The 22,715-nt window shown below is 46.7% G+C and overlaps 1 protein-coding gene and 1 long non-coding RNA gene across 8 annotated transcripts in view; one reads left to right on the forward strand and one right to left on the reverse strand.

The window, feature by feature from the left end:
* Window positions 1–20,042, forward strand: part of LOC125989970 (1-phosphatidylinositol 4,5-bisphosphate phosphodiesterase delta-3-A-like) — an 89,802-nt gene extending 69,760 nt beyond the window's left edge. For 6 of the 7 annotated variants that reach the window (XM_049756494.2, XM_049756495.2, XM_049756500.1 and 3 more), the window contains 2 exons: window positions 16,851–17,000; window positions 18,053–20,042. In XM_049756494.2, coding sequence (XP_049612451.1) covers window positions 16,851–17,000; window positions 18,053–18,177 — 275 coding nt within the window. In that variant the 3' untranslated portion in view covers window positions 18,178–20,042. Of the gene's footprint in view, window positions 1–16,850; window positions 17,001–18,052 lie in introns of those variants that run through there. The other variant, XR_007488758.2, reaches the window with a different exon arrangement.
* The window catches only part of LOC137839769 (uncharacterized), a 203,226-nt gene that overhangs the window by 51,572 nt on the left and 128,939 nt on the right, over window positions 1–22,715 (reverse strand). The gene's annotated exons all lie outside the window — the stretch shown is intronic.

Genomic DNA, 22,715 nt, shown 5'->3' on the forward strand with positions numbered 1-22,715 from the left:
CATGCCTGATGGAAAACCTCAAGTTTGGTTAAACGCCATCTGCGCTCATGCTTTCTACATAATTGCTTAAGCGTACGTGTTTCATCTGTGAACCACGGAGTAGGCAATCTACGGCGAGTTTTCAGACGTAGTGGCGCCACAGAGTCGATGGCGTTTAAAAATGTCGCATTGAATTCATTTGTATGATTACCAATAGAGCCGATATATGTGGGAAATATAGCAGATGCCGGCGACAGTAATTCAGATGAAGTTAATATTACGGCTACTATAATTCTGATTGCTCTCTTGGCCACACCCCCACCCTTTTTTCGAGGACGCGCCACATGCGAGCTCACAATATTTGGACGCGAGGCCTCGTTAAGCGGCAGCAGTTCATTAGGTTTTAAGCAGGTCTCGCAAAGACCAAAAAATGTTTAGATTATGTTCCGTGATGAGGTCATTAACGAGAACTGCTTTCGTATGAAGCGATCCAATATTCATAAAACCGAGTTTAAGTGTAATCGGTCGATCAGGGAAATGTAATGAATAAGCAATAAAAAGAATTACGTTTCAATTGTTCGATTAGCTAACAATAATTTTCACTCACCCTTCTCAATAGAGCAAAAACTATGTAGTCTCGAAGTTCTCTCGATTGAAAACTCAAAGATATAGTAAAAAAGGTAAGACGCTAGAGGTCTAAAATGCTGTTTGGTGGAAAAGTCGAGTGATCAGTTCTCCTTGTTCCAAAATCCAAATTCTGTTTAAAAGAACAGGCTGGCCTAAAGAAGGGAGATGCCGCCGCCCTAAAAATGGCCCCTCTCTCCTGCACCGAGGTCTGCATCTCCCAGCCTGTCTTTAAGCTTAAAATTTGACTAAATCCAATTTGAAGATAGTATAAATTCATCCTAAGAGACCTTGGGTTAATCTCAGAAAGGATGACAACTATCTTTTTCTAATTGGCGTCCTCGACCCACGGGCAGAAGCCCGCGAGAGAGAGAACCCTGCTCTTTGTCCGAACGAACCTTTTATACCAGTTCAGTTCGTGGGTACTATGCCTGCTTGGTCACGTACCAGTTTTTTTCCATGACGTCATCCATTGGCCTCAGATGATCCAAATGCTTCGAGAATAGACTGCACCTGCATCTCGGCCAGTCTCAACCGGATTCAACCAGATGAGGTGACCATGTTCTCGGGGATGTAACAATTTTCTCAGGGATGCTTCATCCTGTTTTTTCCACTTCCAAATCAGGTCAACTGTTCGTCAACGTGACATTTGCAAATGTTTTTTCTCTGACCTGTGTTCCGTCAAACAGCATTTTGTTTAGGCCTCAACTAGATGAACGTGACCTCATGTGTGGGATCTCAGGCTTCCACCACTTAGTATCACCATTAACCTACTCCGCCTCCTTGTCTTCACTCACATTTATACATTCAGAATCAGAATCAGAATCAGAAAACCTTTATTGTCATTCTACATAGTACAATGAAATTGGAGACCTCCATCCAGTGCATAGTCAAGTAATCGACTAGTAGAAAAGTAGATGAAATAATCAGAAACAGTAGTGCGGACAAAGTGCAGCAATAGTGCAGGAGGAAAGTGTCATCAGTGTCGGCTGGAGTTCATGTGTAAATGGAACATCAATATTACATATATGTTTGATATTGATTAAACATCGTGACAATAATAACACATACTTTCACGATAGTCAACTTAACACAATCATAACTATGATCGTGGATTCTCCTCGTTAGCAGATTAAAACCCTCAAGCATCTTCAAAACGTATTTTGACAAGGTGGTGACCTCTAGGTCAAGCTCAAGCGTGGGATTGCAGTCTTCCACCCATGGTATCACGGTCAACCTCTTGTCCTTACTCAACTCTTAATACATTCATGTGTAAATGAAACATCAGTGCTATGACGCTGCTCAAGTTGCTACTAACTATACAATATTGCAAAGCAAAATAAAATAAAGTATATTACAGCTTACTCTAACTGTGATTCACATGTCTCATTCTCATCCCTAACGATGAGCATGGGCTTCTCTAATTAGCAAATTAAAATATTAAAGCAGTTTCAAAGTATATTATAGCGAAACAAAATAATATAACATAATCCAAAATTGTGTGTTGCTGTGCTTCAGAACAAGTCTTCATCTAATCGATGACTTTTTTTAAACTATTAATTTACTATGTTAGGTTAATCTGACTTCTGGTGAAATTTGGAACAGGAATGGAGGTTTACTGGTTCAACCAACAAATTCCCCTTTCCCAATTTAACAATAGTTAATTTTGAAGAACTAACTTCCAAGTAACCCTTACTCAGGCCCCCTTCTTCAGGTCTTCCATGTCAAGCTTTGAAATTTGGAATTTCATCTTTGCCAATTCATCTGGGCCAAATCCAATACACACTCATATTTTACCATCCTATCCACTAACTCGACAATTGATAATGGCTTTATATAGGAGTTGGGAACGTGTGTAACTCCAGGTGAACATACTCAGAGTTGATTGAACTAACTCAGATCAGCTTTTCTGAAACCGAATAATTAGTCTCCCATCTCAAAGTAAGTCAACTCAGAGTTCAGGGATAGACTCAGAGTATGTTGAACCTGCTTTCTGGAAAACCCCTCTGGTCACGCCTTAATGATGTCTGTATACCTTGGACCCTCTGAATGACAAAAGTGACATCTAGTGGTTAGAACAAGTAACCTGAACAAGTGACCTGCAGTCCACACAATTTTTCAGCAGACATGAGCATGAATGCCTCCAAGTGCTCCCGATGAGGTGTGCTCCGCAAGTTGTTTTGGGCAAATTTGAGTGTCTCACATGCAATCTGGGAGATTGAGAGGGTCAACAAATACTTGCCAGTCCAATGATATAGTAGGCATCTGTTAGCAAATTGTACTGACTTTAGTACACACGTAATTAGGATGGTTAGTAGGCTACTTTTTTATCCATCCATCCATCCATCCATCCATCCATCCATCCATCCATCCATCCATCCATCCATCCATCCATCCATCCATCCATCCATCCATCCATCCATCCATCCATCCATCCATCCATCCATCCATCCATCCATCCATCCATCCATCCATCCATCCATCCATCCATCATCTTCCACTTATCCGGGGTCGGGTCACGGGGGCAGCAGCTTTAGGAGGGACTCCAAGACTTCCCTCTCCCCAGCCACTTCATCCAGCTCATCCCGTGGGACCCCAAGGTGTTCCCAGGCCGGCTGAGAGACATAGTCTCTCCAGCGCGTCCTGGGTCATCCCCGGGGTCTCCTACCGGTGGGACATGCCCGGAACACCTCCCCAGGGAGGCGTCCAGGAGGCATCCTCATAAGATGCCCGAGCCACTTCATCTGGCTCCTCTCAACGTGGAGGAACAGCGGCTCTACCCCGAGTCTCTCCCGGATGACCGAGCTTCTCACCTCATCTCTGAAGGAGAGCCCGGAGATCCTGCGGAGAAAACTCATTTCGTCCGCTTGTATCCGGGATCTCGTTCTTTCGGTCACGACCCATAGCTCGTGACCATAGGTGAGGGTAGGAGTGTAAATCGACCGGTAAATTGAGAGCTTTGCCTTTTGGCTCAGCTCTCTCTTCACCACAACGGACCGGTACAGGGTCCGCATTACTGCCGACGCTGCACCGATCCGCCTGTCGATCTCGCGCTCCATCCTCCCCTCACTCGTGAACAAGACTCCAAGATACTTGAACTCCTCCACTTGGGGCAGGATCTCATCCCCGATCTGGAGAGGGCATTCCACCCTTTTCCGATCGAGGACCATGGACTCGGATTTGGAGGTGCTGACCCCCAACCCGACCGCTTCACGCTCGGCTGTGAACCGTTCCAGCGAGAGCTGGAGATCACAGCCTGAAGAAGCCAACAGCACTACATCATCTGCAAAAAGCAGAGACGCGATGCTGAGGTCCCCAAACCGGACCCCCTCAACGCCTCGGCTGCGCCTAGAAATTCTGTCCATAAAAATGATGAACAAATTCGGTGACAAAGGGCAGCCTTGGCGGAGTCCAACCCTCACTGGGAACGAATCCGACTTACTGCCGGAAATGCGGACCAGGCTCTGGCATCGGTGATACAAGGACCGAACCGCCCTTATCAGTTGGCTCGGCACCCCATACTTCCGAAGCACCCTCCACAGAACCTCCCGAGGGACACGGTCGAACGCCTTCTCCAAGTCCACAAAACACATGTGGACTGGTTGGGCGAACTCCCATGCACCCTCGAGGATCCTGCCGAGGGTTTAGAGCTGGTCCACTGTTCCACGGCCAGGACAAAAGCCACACTGCTCCTCCTGAATCCGAGGTTCAACCTCCCGACGGACCCTCCTCTTCAGCACCCCTGACCTTACCGGGGAGGCTGAGGAGTGTGATTCCCCTGTAATTGGAACACACCCTCCGTTCCCCCTTCTTAAATAGGGGAACCACCACCCCAGTCTGCCAATCCAGAGGCACTTCCCCCGATGCCCACGCAATGTTGTAGAGGCGTGTCAGCCATGACAGCCCCACAACATCCAGAGCCTTTAAGAACTCTGGGCGGATCTTATCCACCCACAGGGCCTTGCCACCGAGGAGTTTTTTAACTACCTCAGTGACTTCGACCCCAGAGATTGGAGAATCCGCCTCAGAGTCTCCAGGTCCTGCTTCCTCAATGGAAGGCGTGTAGGTGGAATTGAGGAGGTCTTCGAAGTATTCTCCCCACCGACTCACGACGTCCCGAGTCGAGGTCAGCAGCACGCCATCCCCACTGTAAACAGTGTTGACGTTCCACTGCTTCCCCCTCCTGAGACGCCGGATGGTGGACCAGAATTTCCTCGAAGCCGTCCGGAAGTCATTCTCCATTGCCTCACCAAACTCCTCCCGCGCCCGGGTTTTTGCCTCAGCAACCGCCGAAGCCGCGTTCCGCTTGGCCATCCGGTACCTGTCAGCTGCCTCCGGAGTCCCGCAGGCCAAAACGGCCCGATAGGACTCCTTCTTCAGCTTGACGGCATCCCTTACCGCCGGTGGCCACCAGCGGGTTCGGGAATTGCCGCCACGACAGGCACCAACGACCTTAGGCCACAGCTCTGGTCGGCCGCCTCAACAATGGAGGCACGGAACATGGTCCACTCAGACTCAATGTCCCCCGCCTCCCCCGTGACACGGGAAAAGCTCTGCCGGAGGTGGGAGTTGTAGCTCTTCCTGGCAGGAGATTCTGCCAGACGTTCCCAGCAGACCCTCACAGAGCGTTTGGGTCTGCCAGGTCGGACCGGCATCTTTCCCCACCATCGGAGCCAACCCACTACAAGGTGGTGATCAGTTGACAGCTCCACCCCTCTCTTCACCCGAGTGTCCAAAACATGTGGCCGCCAATCCGATGACACGACTACAAAGTTGATCATTGAACTGCGGCCTAGGGTGTCCTGGTGCCAAGTGCACACATGGACACCCTTATGTTTGAACATGGTGTTCATTATTGAAAATCCGTGTCGAGCACAGAAGTCCAATAATAGAACACCGCTCGGGTTCAGATCGGGGGGGGGGGGGGGGCGTTCCTCCCAATCACGCCCTTCCAGGTCTCACTGTCATTGCCCACGTGAGCATTGAAGTCACCCAGTAGAACGATGGAGTCCCCAGAAGGAGCGCTCTCCAGCACTTCCTCCAGGGACCCCAAGAAGGGTGGGTACTCTGAGCTGCCGTTTGGTGCATAGACACAAACAACAGTCAGGACCCGTCCCCCCACCCGAAGGCGGAGGGAGGCTATCCTCTCGTTCACCGGGGTGAACCTCAATGAGCAGGCGCCCAGCCAGGGGCAATAAGTATACCCACACCTGCTTGACACCTCTCACCGTGGGCAACTCCAGAGTGGAAGAGAGTCCAGCCCCTCTCGAGAGGGCTTGTACCGGAACCCAAACTGTGCGTGGAGGCTAGTCCAACTATACGTATCTAGTCGGAATTTTTCTGCCTCGCACACCAGCTCGGGCTCCTTTCCAGCCAGAGAGGTGACATTCCATGTCCCAAGAGCCAGCTTCTGCAGCCGGGGGGATCAGACCGCCAATGTCCCTGCCGTTGGCCGCCGCCCAGTTCACATTGCACCCGACCCCTTTGGCCCCTCCCACAGGTGGTGAGCCCATGGGAAGGGGGACCCACGTTTCCTTTTCGGGCTGTGCCCGGCCGGGCCCCATTGGCGAAGGCCCGGCCACCAGACGCTCGCCTTCGAGCCCCGCCTCCAGGCCTGGCTCCAGAGGGAGGCCCCGGTGACCCACGTCCGGGCGAGGGAAAACGAAGTCCATTTATTTTAATCATCATAAAATGATGACGGCTGTGAGCCGTGCTTTGTCTGGCCCCTCACCTAGGACCCGTTTGCCATGGGTGACTACCAGGGGCATGAAGCCCCCGACAACATGGCTCCTAGGATCATAGGGGCACGCAAACCCCTCCATTACGATAAGTTGACGACTCACGGAGGTGTACTTTTTTATCTTGCATCATTAATATTGTTTCCCATGAATAAAACAATTGTCAGGTCTAAATACCATCAGAAATTAAGTCACACACTGAAACAAAGAGGAGAAGACAACCAGTATTCATTTTACTCACGAAGAGAATTACAGGAAGGCTCAGTTACAGTCTCCGCTAATTCTGAGTTCTTACTCTTGCATTCTCTTCTTTTTAATATTCTAGGTTGCCCTGGTCACAAAGGCGTTGGTACACTAAAGGGAGGGGAAATTGTAGCTGTAGCAATGCTGATTAGCTAACGAATGTTATGTGGTCCGAGGCCTTAGCCGATTCGTGACTCCAGCAGTGCAGAGTCTGTTCTGTTGCTCCTCAGGTGGTTGGCAGCCGGTTGGCTGACTCGATTAGATATCTTGGAGCGTGTTGAGTGCCGTTTTGCTGTCGAACAATGCAACTAGACTTTCTTGCTAAGAGACAAGCCTGAAGGAAAAGATGGCGCCGTGATGGCAAGCCGTCTGCCTCGCTCCTTTGATGTTAAGTCTTTTTCCCTGCTCCTGCTGCTTTCTGCCTTCCGATACGTTTCTGCTCTGCTGCCATATGATCGACAAACCCTTCTTGACCTTAGGGCTTGGTTTGAATCCCCACTGCTACCTGATCGCCCATTTTTCGATCAGCAAACACCGGTGCTGGCGGACATTCCTGAACACCTGCGCCGACTGTCTACTGTGTCTCCCTGGAGGGATCGCGACCAAAAGTCCCATTCTGACGCCAGCTGTCATGCCCTCTAACCCAGAGAAAGCGCTCTAGAAGACGAGGGAGACGTGCCGGTGTGATTGTCCGCCTCAAAGCTCACCTGAGAGTCTCCTCCTCGGCTGAGCTGCGCAGCGGATTTTCTCCTCATGTCCGATTCGTATGCAGCCGTTGGATCCAGCCCATCGTTCCGGTACCAGCCCCACTGATTACTCCGGTAAACGGGCCTGCTACCCTGGCGCAGCTTAAAACTGGAAGATCACGGAGAAAGCTTGTTTACATCGAACCTCCCAACGCCGGTTCCATCTCGCCCGCCTGGTCCTCCGCTCTTCCGGTCGCATCACTGACACGTCATCAGAGCGCTGACACCGCGGTAAGGAATATCGCGAGAAACATTGCGAAACTTGGCCATACTGTCTGTCGAGGGAGGAGAGGTGTGGATCCCAGACTGCTCTGTCCCATCCAGAGAGCTACTGATCAATTCCACATTAATACTAAACTTTTTAATGCTCAGTCCCTGTCAAATAAATCAAGCTTGGTCTATGATCACATTCTTGATAAAGATATTGACCTGATGTGCCTCACTGAGACCTGGCACCAACCTCAGGTTTTTTCATCATTAAATGAAGCCTGCCCCCCTGGTTACAGTTACCTGCAGAGAGCTCGCTGTACTGGCCGAGGTGGTGGCCTGGCAGTGATCTACTGCGACATTCTCAAGCTGTCTCCTCTGCCTTTACCTGAAGTGTCCTCTTTTGAATATCTGGCCTTCAAATCAAAACCTCCGTCCAAGATCAATGCTGTTCTTATTTACCGGCCGCCCAAACCACACCCATCGTTCATCCCTGAGTTTCATGATCTCCTCACCTCCCTCTGCTCTCTATCTTTCAATAATATAATACTGGGTGATATGAACATTCATATTGATAATCCCTCCTCCCCCCTGACAGCTGATTTCCTTCATGTCTTGGACTGTCTCAACCTCACACAGCATGTTGATGCTCCCACACACGCCAGGGGGCGCACTTTAGACCTGGTCATCTCAGACTCTCCCTCCAGCAATAATCTGGCAGTATATGATCTGGGTGTCTCCAACCACAGTGTTATTTCCATGGACATTTCCTGCCCATCCCACACACCCCAGCCTAAATGCGATATTCATTTTCACAAAGTTAAAAACATTAACTCTGCCATTTTGCACTCTGACTTCCAAATGCTGGCCTCGGGCAACGTTCCTTTAGCTACTGAATTGGTTGAACACTATAACCATTCCCTTCGCTGCCTCCTGGATGGACATGCCCCTCTCAAGACAAGGACTGTGTCTTTCTCCTCTACTGCCCCCTGGTTCACTGATGAACTGCACAGGATGAATACTGAAGGCCGGGCCATCGAAAGGCGTGCTAATTCATCTGGCCAGGTGGTACACAAGCTGGCCTACAAGGAACATCAGAAGGCCTATGCAGCAGCCCTTAAATAAGCCTGGTCCATCTACTACTCAAACATCATCAATAACAGTCCTGTAAATTCAAAGCAGCTTTTTACCACCGTAAATCACCTCCTTAACCCCAAAAACCAAATACATACAGAATCAACGGTAGAACAATGCAACAGGTTCCTTGTCTTTTTCAAAGACAAGATCACTTCCATCTGGTCTCAGCTCTCAGGCTCCCCAGTACCATCTCTGCAATCTGCCTGCCCTCAACCTCCACCTTTTAGCACCTTTGCTGCTGTCACTCAGTCCGAAGTTGAGCATTTCATCAAAAAAATGAAACCCTCCACCTCCCCCTTGGACCCCATTCCTAAAACTCTCATCAAATCTAACCTGTCTGCCATAAGCCCTCTTATCACACAAATAATAAACCACTCACTAAACTCGGGCCATGTCCCACCATCACTCAAAACCGCCGTTATCAAGCCTCTCCTGAAAAAACCCAGCCTTGACCCAGAATGTCTCTCCAACTACCGGCCCATCTCTCTTCTTCCATTCCTGTCCAAAGTCCTTGAAAAAGCTGTTGCCATACAGCTGCAGGAACACCTTCAACAACACTCACGATTTGAAACCTTCCAGTCTGGTTTCCGCACTGCCCATAGCACAGACAGCACTGCTGAGGGTAACCAATGACCTTCTCATCTCCGCCGATTCTGGATCCCCATTCCTGCTCATCCTCCTTGATCTTTCAGCAGCCTTTGATACCGTCGACCACCATATCCTCCTTAACCGTCTCCACACCAACATTGGTCTCCACACTGGACTGGTTCACCTCATAGCTCGCTGACAGGACAGAGTACGTCAGCCTGGGCTCCTCCAAGTCAAATACAGCCCCTGTCACATGTGGTGTCCCTTCAGGATCTGTCCTAGGACCCCTCCTTTTTATTCTGTACATGCTCCCCCTGGGTCAGGTCATCAGCCGACATGGCATCTTTTTTCACTGCTATGCTAACGACACCCAGTTATACCTCCGGACTGACCCCAATCCACGCTCTACTCCAGTCCCCTTATCATCACCCACACAGGCCCTACCCAACTGCCTGGAGGAGATTAGGGCGTGGTTGATTTACAACTTCCTTCAACTGAACAGTTCCAAAACCAGAGCCATACAAATTGGCACCCCTCACCAGATCCAGTCATCACCCATAACCATCATCTCCTTCTCTGGTCAAGATATCCCCCTCTCCACCTCTGTTACCAACCTCGGGGTGAAGTTTGTCCCACAATTTACCTTTACCAACTACATCAAACATCTGTACAAAACCTGCTTTTTCCATATCAAAAACATTTCTAAACTCCGCCCCTTCCTCACCTTCTCCGATGCAGAAAAGCTCGCCCACGCCCTAATCTCCTCCAGGCTGGACTACTGTAACAGTCTGCTCATCGGTATCCTCAACAAACACCTCCAGAAACTCCAATTCATTCAGAACTGTGCCACCCGAACTCTGATGAAAACCCGCAAACATGACCATATCACCCCTATTCTTCAGCACCTACACAGGCTTTCCATAATATCAAGAATTCATTACAAGATCGCCCTCATTACCCACCTCCGCATCTACAGCAACACCCCTCAATACCTCAAAGACCTCCTTACCCCTCACTCATCCATCCGTAACCTCCGGTCAGAAAGCTCCAACCTCCTCCATCAGGCCCATACACGACTCCGCACCATGGGAGACCGAGCTTTCTGCGCCGCTGCCCGCCACATCTGGAACTCTCTCTCTGCACACCTACGTCAAGCCCAGCCTGTGGACACTTTTAAAAAGAGGCTTAAAACTTTTCTGTTTAAAAAGGCTTTCCCCGGCTCCTCATAGGTGTCGTTTATTGCCTCTGTGCTTTTATGCTTTTATTCTGGTTTCTTGTGTTTTTATTTCTAGTCTTGTTTCTGTAGCACTTTGAGATTATTTTATGAAAAGTGCTTTACAAATAAAATGTATTATTATTATTATTATTATTATTATTATTATTATTATTATTATTATTATTAAGTTTCACATAATACTAATATTGAGTAAATATGGGATAACTTATATGCAACTACTTCAACAGATATGTCTTTTCTGTAACACTTAAAGACAAACAGTTTCGATCAACAACAATCCATAGATAAAAGCTACAGAATTGATTAAAAGAGAAAGAAGTTCCTTTGAACTAAACAGAGTACTTTTTCAGGTGTGAGGGAGCTCTGCTCGTAGCTAGTGAGATAAGAAAGGAAGGGAGTTAAAGGAATTCTTTGGAGCTAGCTTCGTTGAACTAAGGGACTCCAACTCATAAATTATGAGACCCCTGGTCAGGCCAACCATCTAATTATTCCAACAACAATATACAGTATATTTATATTCTAAAATGCAAGATGAATAGCATAGAAAGCCTATTAAGAGTGTTGAATTTCCTCAATGAGGATTGTGCCAGTCACACAGCGCAGCATAAGCTAATACCAATTGTCTATGCTCAAATTACTCAATGAGTGTTCGTTTTGCTTCTGATTAAGAAAGCTATCAACCAACACAATGAAAAACATACTCACACAAGTAAAGTTTACAGCGCTGGACTGCTTTTCTACCCTACAGAAGCTTGTGCTTGTGTATGAGCAGTCAAAAAGCCGGTGCTCAACTCCTGCAGTCCACACATTCATATAGTAGCCTGCCAATGTCACAACTCTAAAAGTATGTCCGTTGAGGTCTCATCAGCGTCCATGGGCGTCTGCTACTCAGGCGACGGCCTTTCTGTCTGGGCTGCCCATCCTTGGGTGTCTCAGTCATGAAGGTGATTACCTTCAGAATCATAATCATAATCAGAATCAGAAAACCTTTATTGTCATTCTACACAGTACAATGAAATTGGAGACCTCCATCCAGTGCATGAGGTAGATACAAGTAACATAGTCAAGTAAACGACTAATAGAAAAGTAGATGAATAATCGGAAACAGTAGTGCGGACAAAGTGCAGTAGTAGTGCAGGAGGAAAGTGTCATCATTGTCGGCTGGAGTTGAGGGGGGCTATGGCTTGGGGAAAGAAACTGTTTTTGAGTCTGTTTGTCCTGGTCTTCATTTGCCTGTAGCGTCTTCCAGAGGGCAACAGGTCAAACAGGGCGGAGCCAGGGTGGGAGCTGTCCGCTGAGATGGCCTTAGCCCTGCTGAGGCAGCGGGTAGTGTAGATGTCCGTAAGGGAGGGGAGAGGGCGGCCAATGATCCTCTGAGCTGCCTTCACCACTCTCTGCAGCTTCTCCCTGTCAGCGGCGGTGGAGCTGCCGAACCATACTACGATGCAGTAGGTCAGTAGACTCTCAATGGAAGATCGGTAGAAGGTCAGCAACAGGTCGGTGTTGAGGTTGTACCTCCTGAGGACTCTCAGGAAGTGTAACCGCTGCTGAGCCTTCTTGACGATGGTGGTGATGTTCTCTGACCAGGAGATCCGGTCAGAGATGTGGACGCCCAGGTACTTGGTGCTGTGGACCCTCTCCACCTGCTCGCCGTTGATGAAGAGGGGAGTTGGCTCAGGGCTGTGCCTTCTGAAGTCTATGATGATCTCGTTGGTCTTCTTGGTGTTCAGAGCGAGATTGTTCTCTGAGCACCAGTCGACCAGCTCCAGGACCTCCTCTCTGTAGGCTACCTCATCGCCATTGGAGATGAGACCGACCACAGTGGTATCGTCGGCAAACTTGACAATCCGGTTGTGGTTGTGAGCTGGTCTGCAATCGTGAGTGTAGAGGCAGAAGAGGAGGGGGCTCAACACACAGCCCTGTGGGGAGCCGATGCTCAGCGTACGGGTGGAGGAGAGGCGGGAGCCAACTCTCACAGCCTGGAGTCGGTTGGTCAGAAAGTCATTAATCCAGGCACATGTGAGAGAGGGGAGCCCGAGAGTGTCCAGCTTTGTGGTGAGTCTGTCCGGGAGGATGGTGTTGAATGCCGAACTGTAATCCACAAAGAGCATCCGGACATAGCTTTGCTGCTGCTCCAGGTGGTTCACCGCACAATGGAGTGCTACGGCGATGGCGTCCTCTGTGGATCTGTTGGTCCGGTATGCAAACTGGTGGGGGTCAAGGTGTGGGGGAAGATAATCCTTGATGTGCTGAAGAACCAGCCTCTCAAAGCACTTCATGATCACCGGAGTGAGGGCCACTGGTCGGTAATCATTCAGGCTAGAGATGGTCGACTTCTTCGGCACTGGGATGATGGTTGAGGTTTTCAGGCAGGGCGGGACGGTTGCTAGGGCCAGGGAGTGGTTGAAGATCGTGGTGAAGGTGGGGGCGAGCTCCTCAGCGCATGCCCTCAGCACCTTGCCGGGGACCCCATCCGGGCCTGCGGCCTTTCTGGGATTCACTGCAAGGAGCACCTTTCTGACCTTGTGCTCCTGGAGTGATGTCAGAGCTGGGTGGGGGAGGGGGCAGGGACAGGGGAGTGCTGCTGGGATGTTCCAAACCGAGCAAAGAAGCTGTTTAGCTCCTCTGCCAGCTGTGCGCCTTGGTCTTCGACTTGAGCGGCACTGCCCCTGAAGTTGGTGATCTCCTGGATGCCCTGCCACACCTTACGGCCGTTGTTGCTGGACAGGTGGGACTCGATGCGTTGTCTGTGGTCCGCTTTCACCCGTTTGACTCCTCTCCTCAGCTCAGCTCTGGCAGCGCTGTACAGAGCTCTGTCTCCTGACCTGAAGGCGGTGTCGCGGGCTCTGAGGAGAGAGCGGACCTGGCTGCACATCCAGGGTTTCTGGTTAGGGAAGACCCGGATGGTTTTGGTCACAGTCACATTGCTGGTGCAGAACTGGATGTAGCCCAGAACTGTGTCTGTGTGTGTCCCCAGCTCCTGGTGGTCGAACAGGTCCCAGTCTGTCCGTTGAAAACAGTCTTTGAGTTTGTGGAGTGCATCCTCAGGCCAGGAGGTGATGGTCCTTAAGGTGGGTCTGAGTTTGCGTCTGAGGGGGGTGTAGGCAGGGAAGAGCAGGAGGGACAGATGGTCTGATTGCCCAAGGTGGGGAAGGGGGATAGCTCTGTATGCATGTTTGATGTTGGTGTAGACATGGTCCAGGGTGTTCTCACCCCGTGAAGCACACTTTACGTGCTGGTGGAAATTCGGCAGTACAGTCTTTAAGTTGGCCTTGTTAAAATCCCCCGCTACAATGTGGAAGCCATCAGGGTGAGCCCGTTGTTGTTCACTCACAGCTCTCAGCAGGAGAGAGAGTGCCGTGCTTACGTCAGCGTCGGGTGGAATGTAAACAGCAATGACGATAACAACAGCTAGTTCCCTCGGGAGGAAAAAAGGCCGGCACCTGACTGCCATGTACTCGAGGTCCGGACAGCAGTGGCTGCCTACGATGGTCGCATTGTTGCACCAGTTATAGTGCACATACATACAAAGCCCCCCACCCCTGCGTTTACCGGAGTCCAATGTTCTGTCCGCGCGTAGCAGGGAGCGGCTTGCTAGCTGCATGCTAGCATCGGGGATATCCGGGTGCAGCCAGGTTTCGGTTATAATAATCACACAACAGTCCCGGACCTAGTGGTTTCCCGTGACCTGTAGATCCAGGTCATCCATTTTATGCAGCAGGGATCTGGCGTTGGAGAGAAACAGGCTCGGGAGAGGCGGCTTGTGCGGTTGTTTACGTAGCCTTAGCATTAGGCCAGACCGACGGCCTCGCTTTTGCTTCCTCTCTCTTCTTCGCCTGCGTCGCCTCCCAGACCCGACAACAATCCACGGAGACCCCGGCGGTCTCGCAATCTCGTCTGGGATGTTGTGCTTGCGGTGAAAGTCACTTGAAATAGGTATCCGTGATTGGTATCCGATGTCCGTGAGCGAGTGGAAAGTGTACTTGGGATTCCCAGTACAGAGTGTGCCAAAGAGTGAAAATAAAAAAAGATAGGCAAAGAAAAAAGAGCACTGGCGTGGAGAGCCGTAAGCCGCTGCGTCCGTGCGCGCCGCCATCTTGGAAAAAAGATGGTACCATGGAGTTGTTCTCCCTTCTTATCAGATTTTATTTACATGTAACATGTAATTTACGTGGCCTACATATTCTTGGGCTATATTTAATCTTCAAAATAGTTATGCTGATTGTAAATAGACTGTTTCATGATAATATTATCAAATGCTCAAAATATTTTCAGACCTTATCATCTTATTTGGCATATCAAAATGCTTTATTGGCTTAGCTCACCGTCTGTCATACTGACTTTCTAAAACGTGGAAGCTGTTAATGTTGTCAGAGTATATGTATATGTACACTAAAACATGCATAATAATGATAAAATATATATAATTAAACAAACTTTAAACCAATGGCTATGTATAAAGAGCAGTTTAGCAGTTTAACCCTGGTCCTTTACCATTTTCTTTTTTGGTCCGTCTTCTTGAGAACATATTTGTGAGCTTTGCACACTTGGCAGTGTTGCAGGTATTGTGAGTGATTTCATTTCCATTACTAATTTAAAGGCGTTTAAAAATTGTGCTATTGTGCGACCACAGAGACGGCAATCGGTAAGGGCTGTTTTATCTTTATGACTGCTCATGCTAATAGAATCGGACGTCCCTACATGATCGCTACCCCGATTGGTAATATAGTAATTTTTAATAATTATATTGTATGAATTTTCACCCAGAACAATGATGTTATTCCCCAAGTGCAAACATGTGTGTCTTAGAACGGACTTCCCCACTGCAATTTCCTGATACACTCGGATGCATGATTCTGATTTTATTACACTTCAAGACCTTCTTAATAATGCGCTTTCGGCGTTGACGCAGTTTCCAAATTCTGGACCCCAAAGTCTGTGTAAAATATACATAGGGTCCACTGTACTTGGCATTGTTGTGGGTATTGTGACAGCTTGTGACTGAAAGTGAAGAAGTCTTCTGGGTGAGGAATGCGGGAGCGAGAGTGACAGTGACAAAGAGACAGTATGACACCGTAGAGTTGACCGGCAACAACCTTGCGTTGCTTTGAATCGCTTGAGAGAGAGAGACAAGTACATATTCTGCACGATTGAGCATGCTGCCTTGTAGCAGTGGTCGCCATGAAGGAACTGCTTCAATCCTGTGTATTAGAGACTCAAATATCATTTTCTAAATTTGCCGTCCCCCAATATTATTAATTATATGTTTACGATGTTTACAAAATCTTGCAGCCTTTCTGTTGTGGAGCGTATGCCAGCAGCATTTGCACAGAGACGATTGCATCAGTGAAGCATGTCAGTGCGTTTGCAGTTTTTTTCCACAAAGTTTTTTCTTGCCAGTAAAAGCGATACAGACGCGTCAGGCCAGGACAACAATACCATTCAAATGTAAGTCGATGTTTCAGAAGATTTATGAAAACATTTTACGAAGGTTAAAGAGCAGTGTAGTCTTGCTTTAACGTTCAATTTGGTCTGAGCATAGTATATTGGCGGATTACACACACGAGACAAAGGAGTGCGAACAGACATGGAAACACCTATCTTTAGGAGACCTTCATGTTAGTCTGCTAAAACGCTTCGTTAGTCGGACTGAGAGTTTAGTCGGCACTTGACCCGGAGAGGGACGATTACACGGATGGATGAAAAACCAACTTCCATCTGTCCTCAATCCATCCTTTTTCTTCCTCGTTCCCTGTAAAAGGGCAGGACAATTCTGTCCTTGGGACGGAATACCCACCTCTGATGGAGTTGTCCCTGGTGAGAGCCAACAAGCAGGTGTATGGGGCTTGTTTTTCACCTTTTTGTTATGATTATCTGATGGATGAGATGATAGGAGCCCTCAACCTCCTCTTGGAGGGGTGGGTTTTAACAGTTGTTTGCCTTTTAAAGTTAAAGTCCCAATGATCATCGTCACACACACCTCTGGGTGTGGTGAAATTTGTCCTCTGCATTTAACCCATCCCCATGTGATTTTGATCCATCCCCTGGGGGAGAGGGGAGCAGTAAGCAGCAGCGGTGCCGCGCTCGGGAATCATTTGGTAGTCTAACCCCCCCAATTCCAACCCTTAATGCTGAGTGCCAAGCAGGGAGGCAATGGGTCCCATTTTTATAGTCTTTGGTATGACCCGGCTGGGGTTTGAACCCACAACCTTCCAGTCTCAGGGCGGACACTCTACTACTAGGCCACTGAGCTTTTAACAGGTGTTTGTCAAAGTCCCCACTAGAAGCAAACGTGCAAGGTAATTTTGTGTAAATTTGAGTTCATCTTTAGTTCCTTTTTCTTTGTTTCAGGATTTAACCCACAGTGGAACTGCACTTTCAATTTTACCGTCCATGCTCCTGACCTGGCACTTGTTCGCTTTGTGGTTGAAGATCATGACTATACTTCAAGCAACGACTTTCTTGGACAATACACCCTGCCTTTGACAAGTCTCCGCACAGGTAGAGAATGTGTGAAAGAGCAGTTTTGAATCATGATTGCCTAGATTGAGGGGGAAGTTAAAAATTCTGGATGAGTATTGTAAGTATGTATGTTTGTGAATACACCAGACTTTGCACTCATTCAAGACTTTGCTGACAGAACAAAATCCAGGCCTTCAGTGGCGTGACTGCTCTGAGCCCTCTATCCATGGTATGCATGGTATTGTCATGCAAGATTCATCTTTCCAGTGACCTTGACTTGTTTGGTCACTTTGCTCATTGAGGTCAACCGTTATCTGGGCTGAGGATGGGCAGTAATGTAATTTCCTAAAAGGAGTGTTTAGCATTCCAGATATTTATACCCAAGAACAACAGCAACATAGACAGGAAATATCCCTTGCAGATCAGGTATGTCATTGATCTGACACAAACACATAGCACAGCCTAAAACAGCCTCTTCAGGTGCTGATTCAGCAGTTAATTTGCATTTTCTTTTAAACATGAAGGGACGTGTCTGAGGACGACACTGACAAAATTTGAGACAGAACGCCAATGGTAGGAGACATAGTAAGCCATCAATGTCAAATCAGAAAGGCGCTCTCTAAACAGATAATTTTAGTATCATCATCTCTCGTGAGGAAGGTCCGGTGGGCACTGGTTAGCACGTCCACCTCACAGTTAGGAGGGTGCGGGTTTGATTCCACCTTCCTTTGTGGAGTTTGCATGTTCTCCCCATGCCCGCGTGGATTTTCTCCGGGCACTCCGGTTTCCTCCCACATCCCAAAAACATGCTTGGTAGTCCGATTTAGCACTCCAAATTGCCCCTCGGTGTGAGTGCGAATGATTGTGTGTCTCTGCGGCCTGTGATTGGATGGCAACTGCCCGATCACTGCTGGGATATGCTCCAGCACGTCCGCGACCCCCTTGGATAATGGATGGATGCTGATTCACGATTATACCAGGCAGAGGTTTTGAGGGGCTCGTTGCAAAGGGTTCGTTGTAGCATTTGTTTTAAAATAAAGAAAGAATGAGTTTCTTCTTGTATACTAACATGCAATACTTGACTTTTACAGGTTATCGCCATATCCGACTGCTCAAGCAAGACGGTTCCTGCCTCTCACCCTCCTCGCTCTTCATCCACGCCAATATCGTTGACTGTCAGAATAATCATTTAAATCACCACCCTGGGCGTCTGTAGCAAACAACATTTAATTCTATTACTACCTCGCTAAAACATTACAACAACCATGCCATTGCTTTTAGAGTGGCACAGTAATTGGCCACAGTACTGTATTTTCCGGACTATTAAGTCGCTTTGGAGTATAAGTCACACCAGCCATAAACTGCATACTAAAGAAGAAAAAAATATATAAGTTGCACCAGAGTATAAGTCGCAATTTTGGGGGACATGTAGTTGACAGAATCCAACACCAAGAACAGACAGGAATAGGCAACAACAGGCTGAACGGTATGGTATGCTAACATTACATAAACACATAAACGAGGAACTGAAAATGTGCCTGATGTAACATATTAAGAGTTATTCAAATAACTATAACATAATGTCACTTATAAACAACTCCGCTGACTCTGGAATCTCAATTGCACTTCTAATTATTCCTAGAGCGCCATCATGTGGTTTAGTGTGAAAATAACATGTGAAGTGAAAACAAGTGAGTAAGTAATGTGTTAATGATCAAGTAATAATGTGTTAAGAATTACACATATGTCGCTCTTGAGTATAAATCGCACCCTCGGCCAAACTATGAAAAAAACTGCGACTTATAGTCTGGAATATACGTTATATAGGCGAGGTACAATATATTGCAATCTTGATTTAACAGACAAAAGGGGCATTTTCCATTAGAGCTGATTGTCCATAAACTTGAAATACATTTTCTTTGTGGGCTAAGCCATCAAATACAGTACAAATACTGTATTTGTATTTCAACAATCAGCTATAATAGTTGTTTGGCCTAAAAATGTCCAGTATGTCAAGTGGCATGGTGGTACAAGATGGTGTAAAATTAGGTATTGAATTTGGCCCAGGCACATTGGCTATCCCAAAACATGTAGTAGTTCCAAAATTTCATCAGGAGATGGTGTTAAAGCTTGACATGGGGTGACCTGATGGAAATTAACAAATCTAATAAATTAAATTGTTAGCAATTAGGAGGACACGACCTGTTCAAACACGTAGCAACGCACAATTTTGGAATATGAGTTTGTTATGCCATAATTTTAAGATGTAACAGCTTGAGCAATATCAATATTTCTGTTTAAGTTGGAGGAACCCATTATTATGTTAAGTACTATTATGGGTTGAGATTTATCTTTATTAGACAAGATATATGTGATTAATGTTGCAATGTTTTGTCCAACCTGTATTTAACATTGGTGTTCCATCCATACCTGAATATATTAAGTTGAGAAGAGACATTAAGGGCTAGTAGGGAAAGAACGAGCAAAACAGGAAACACCTGCATCCGGTGGCCGGTGGCTGTCGGGCGCAGTGGTTGCTGCTTAAAGCAGGGTTGCCAAGACAACCAGAGGTGCAGGGATTCTGACTTTTTATCTACATATTCCAAGGAGGTAATGCCAGAAGCCTATAAATATGATGCCCGAATGCAGAGCGGGGCTTCTTCCTAGTCATGGCGTTAGCCGTGACGCTGCCCGGAGTAAAAGAATGAAGATGGATTTTTCATTCTTTTTGAGATTGAACCAAAATCTACTAAGATGTATTTCCAGAGTCTTCGAATTGGACTTGGTCAAATTTTAAGCTTCGAGGAAGGTTAGAGGAGACCGCCGCTCCGGGCAGAAAGGGGAAGTCGCCAATTTTACTTTTTAGGCTACGCTCCTCACGGCCGGAACCTTTCCTATTTTTTAAACATAATTCGGATTTTGGAACAAAGGAGAGCTGATCACGCGACTTGTTCAACCGAATAGGTTTTTAGTCCTTTAGCCTCCTCTTTTGTTCTGAGTGGGTGAGTCTTGTTTTCTTTGTTTTTTTCGACTTGTAATTATTTTGCTTGCTTATTCATTAAATCTCTTCTTAAGCCTTAATTCGTTTATCGATTATTTAGTAGTAACTATGTTGAGCATGGTTTTATATGCAATAATTACAACTTTAAAATGTTTTTATTCCCCGATCGTAGTCATTCTTTAAAGCCGTTCAATTCTTTTTAAAGTGAAGACAGCTTTAATCCTTAACATCAGGAATTGTCAGATCTGGTTCGAAGTAGTTATCTTGAGCTCAGCTAGGGCGAGGGCGCTCTAATAAATTAACGAATCCCTGAGGTCTTAACAAAGACATCTAAAAATATCCGTAACATGACAACAGCTTCAAACAGAAAAAAGGGGAGCCATCAATACGACGCTGTCATTTCGAAGTCTTGCCTCGAATTGAGTTACTCAGCTCGAGCTTCGGGTGACTTGAGAGGGATTGGCGTCGTAAAGAAATTAGATTGATTCTGGTAGAGTCAATTTAACTCGGGTGGTTAGATTACGGACGAATCCCCTTACCCCGGCTGGTCCAAACCCCTTAACGGGAAGCCGGTGCCACTTTGATAAAAAGTGCGCGTTTGACAAGTACAAGACAAAATTCATATAAACTAGAGCTGTGATGGTCTATCGCAGTCCTGGCAACATTGGGGTTCTGGCACAATGGAATGCTGGCACATTAGAGATGTTAGAGATGGGGGGGGGTGAAGTAAATCAGCTACTTTGGTAATAAATGACATCAATAAAAGGCCACGAGTGGGTCAAGATCTCAAAAGATCAAATTTCGGTTGAGTTTAGAGTAGATTAAATAGTAAATCAGATTCATTATTACTTTGATAAACCATGACAAATCATGACAAAAATTGTGTGATTGGCCAACTTCCTGTTGAGTTAGAGTAGGGCTCCACAGACTTTTTGTAGGTCTTGGGCTGGTACATACAGGTAGTCTCCAATTTTTTAGTAGCTCTTCGCTCAACAGAGGCTGTTCTGTTCAAAATTTGTAGAGGTTGGAACTAATCAACTTTTTTAAAAGGTGCAATAAACTAAAAAAAAATGATTAATTTACCTAGTGTGATGTGTGCACCTAGTTTCATATTTTTTCATTAATGTTAAGATCATCAAAATCTGTTTTATTTAAGCAAACAGCATGTAGTTATAGTGTTGGACAAAATCAAAGACTTTGCTTGGATTTTTTTTTTTTTTTTAATCATGACCATTTTAAGATTGAACAACCACAGTTTCGGAGGAGTTTCTTAATGTTACCTAAATAAAAGGCCAAAAATTGTGCCAATTTGAAAAAATAAAAATTATGAAATTGCTGTTAGTTTTCCCAAATGGATCCAAAAGACATATTTGTAGGTTGGCTGTTACACACATCACCAAATATTCATTGATCTTGGTGAACCATATGACCAGGAGAGCTTTATTAAAATATTTTCGGGGGCGCCACTGAGCCATTTTTTCAAAGTTGCACCGTACACTAATATTATATCCTCCCCTGATGTTTGTACAAAGTTTCATGAGTTTTTATGCATGTCTATAGCCTCAAACCTAGTGTTGGTTTCTTAGGGAACGCTTCATTGTCAGGGCAACAGTGTTCCGCAATATCTTGTGAACTTTGTGTTTTATGCATTTTGAAAGCCCTAAATGCTAAATTTGGTTGACCTGCTAGCAGAAAAGATATCAAATAATAAAAGAAAAATTAGGCAGGTTGGTGGAGCACTGGTTAGCACGTCCGCCTCACAGTTTGGAGGGTGCGGGTTTGATTCCACCTCCAGCCCTCCCTGTGTGGAATTTCCATGTTCTTCCCGTGCCTGTGTGGGTTTCCTCCGGGAACTCTGGTTTCCTCTCACATCCCAAAACATGCATGGTCGACTGATTGAGCACTCCAAATTGCCCGGAGGTGTGAGTGCGGATGGTTATTCGTCTCTGTGTGCCTACTGCCAGATGATTGCTGGGATCGGCTCCAGGACGCCCGCGACCCCGGTGAGGACAAGCGGTGCTGAAGATGGATGGTAAACAAAAATTAAGTCTAACGTTCTATGTGAAATTATTTTGTAAGGGCTTGGGATTTGCGTCTGAATTCCCATATTTCCCATAACTTACTGTGGGTTCAGAGATGTCATTATAATTGAAAATTTTCAGCCATAATTTCTTTGTAGAAGTGCACAAAAAATGTTGTACGGTTGAAAGTCTAAAGCCGAGTATTTATCAACCATGACACTGACTATCCAAACTGGACTCTCCGGATGTCAAATTATGAATAATTAAAATATTATTTTACCCGTGTTCTTGGTTATGTTTTTTGTATCGCTACAAAGAATGGTCAATAGCTACACTGGTTTAGCAAAAAATCCACAATTCAGACTGATGTCCAGATTTTCCTTTTTATTTCTCCTCCACTGATGATGTTGAGCAGTCACGAGACAGAGTGAAAAAACAACTTATCTTTGAGGCACATAAGTTGTTGTATGACTGTGGGTCCCAGCGCATGTGGGGATCGAGGGGAATGAGGAGGTGGATATCTTAACCAAACAAGCATTGGAAGTGCCAGGGGTGGAAAGACGGGTCTGCTTAAGTAAAGCTGAAGGGAAGTCCATTATAAGAAAACACGTACTAAAGAGGTGGCAAGACTATTGGGAAGCCCAAGGTACTGGACGACATTTGTTCACGATACAGAAACAGGTGGGGGTAGGATGGAGTTTCGGGAGGAACCGGAGGGAGGAGGCAGTAATA

This window comes from Syngnathus scovelli, chromosome 20 (assembly GCF_024217435.2).
Source record: "Syngnathus scovelli strain Florida chromosome 20, RoL_Ssco_1.2, whole genome shotgun sequence".
In the NCBI taxonomy this organism is placed as follows: Eukaryota; Metazoa; Chordata; class Actinopteri; order Syngnathiformes; family Syngnathidae; genus Syngnathus; species Syngnathus scovelli.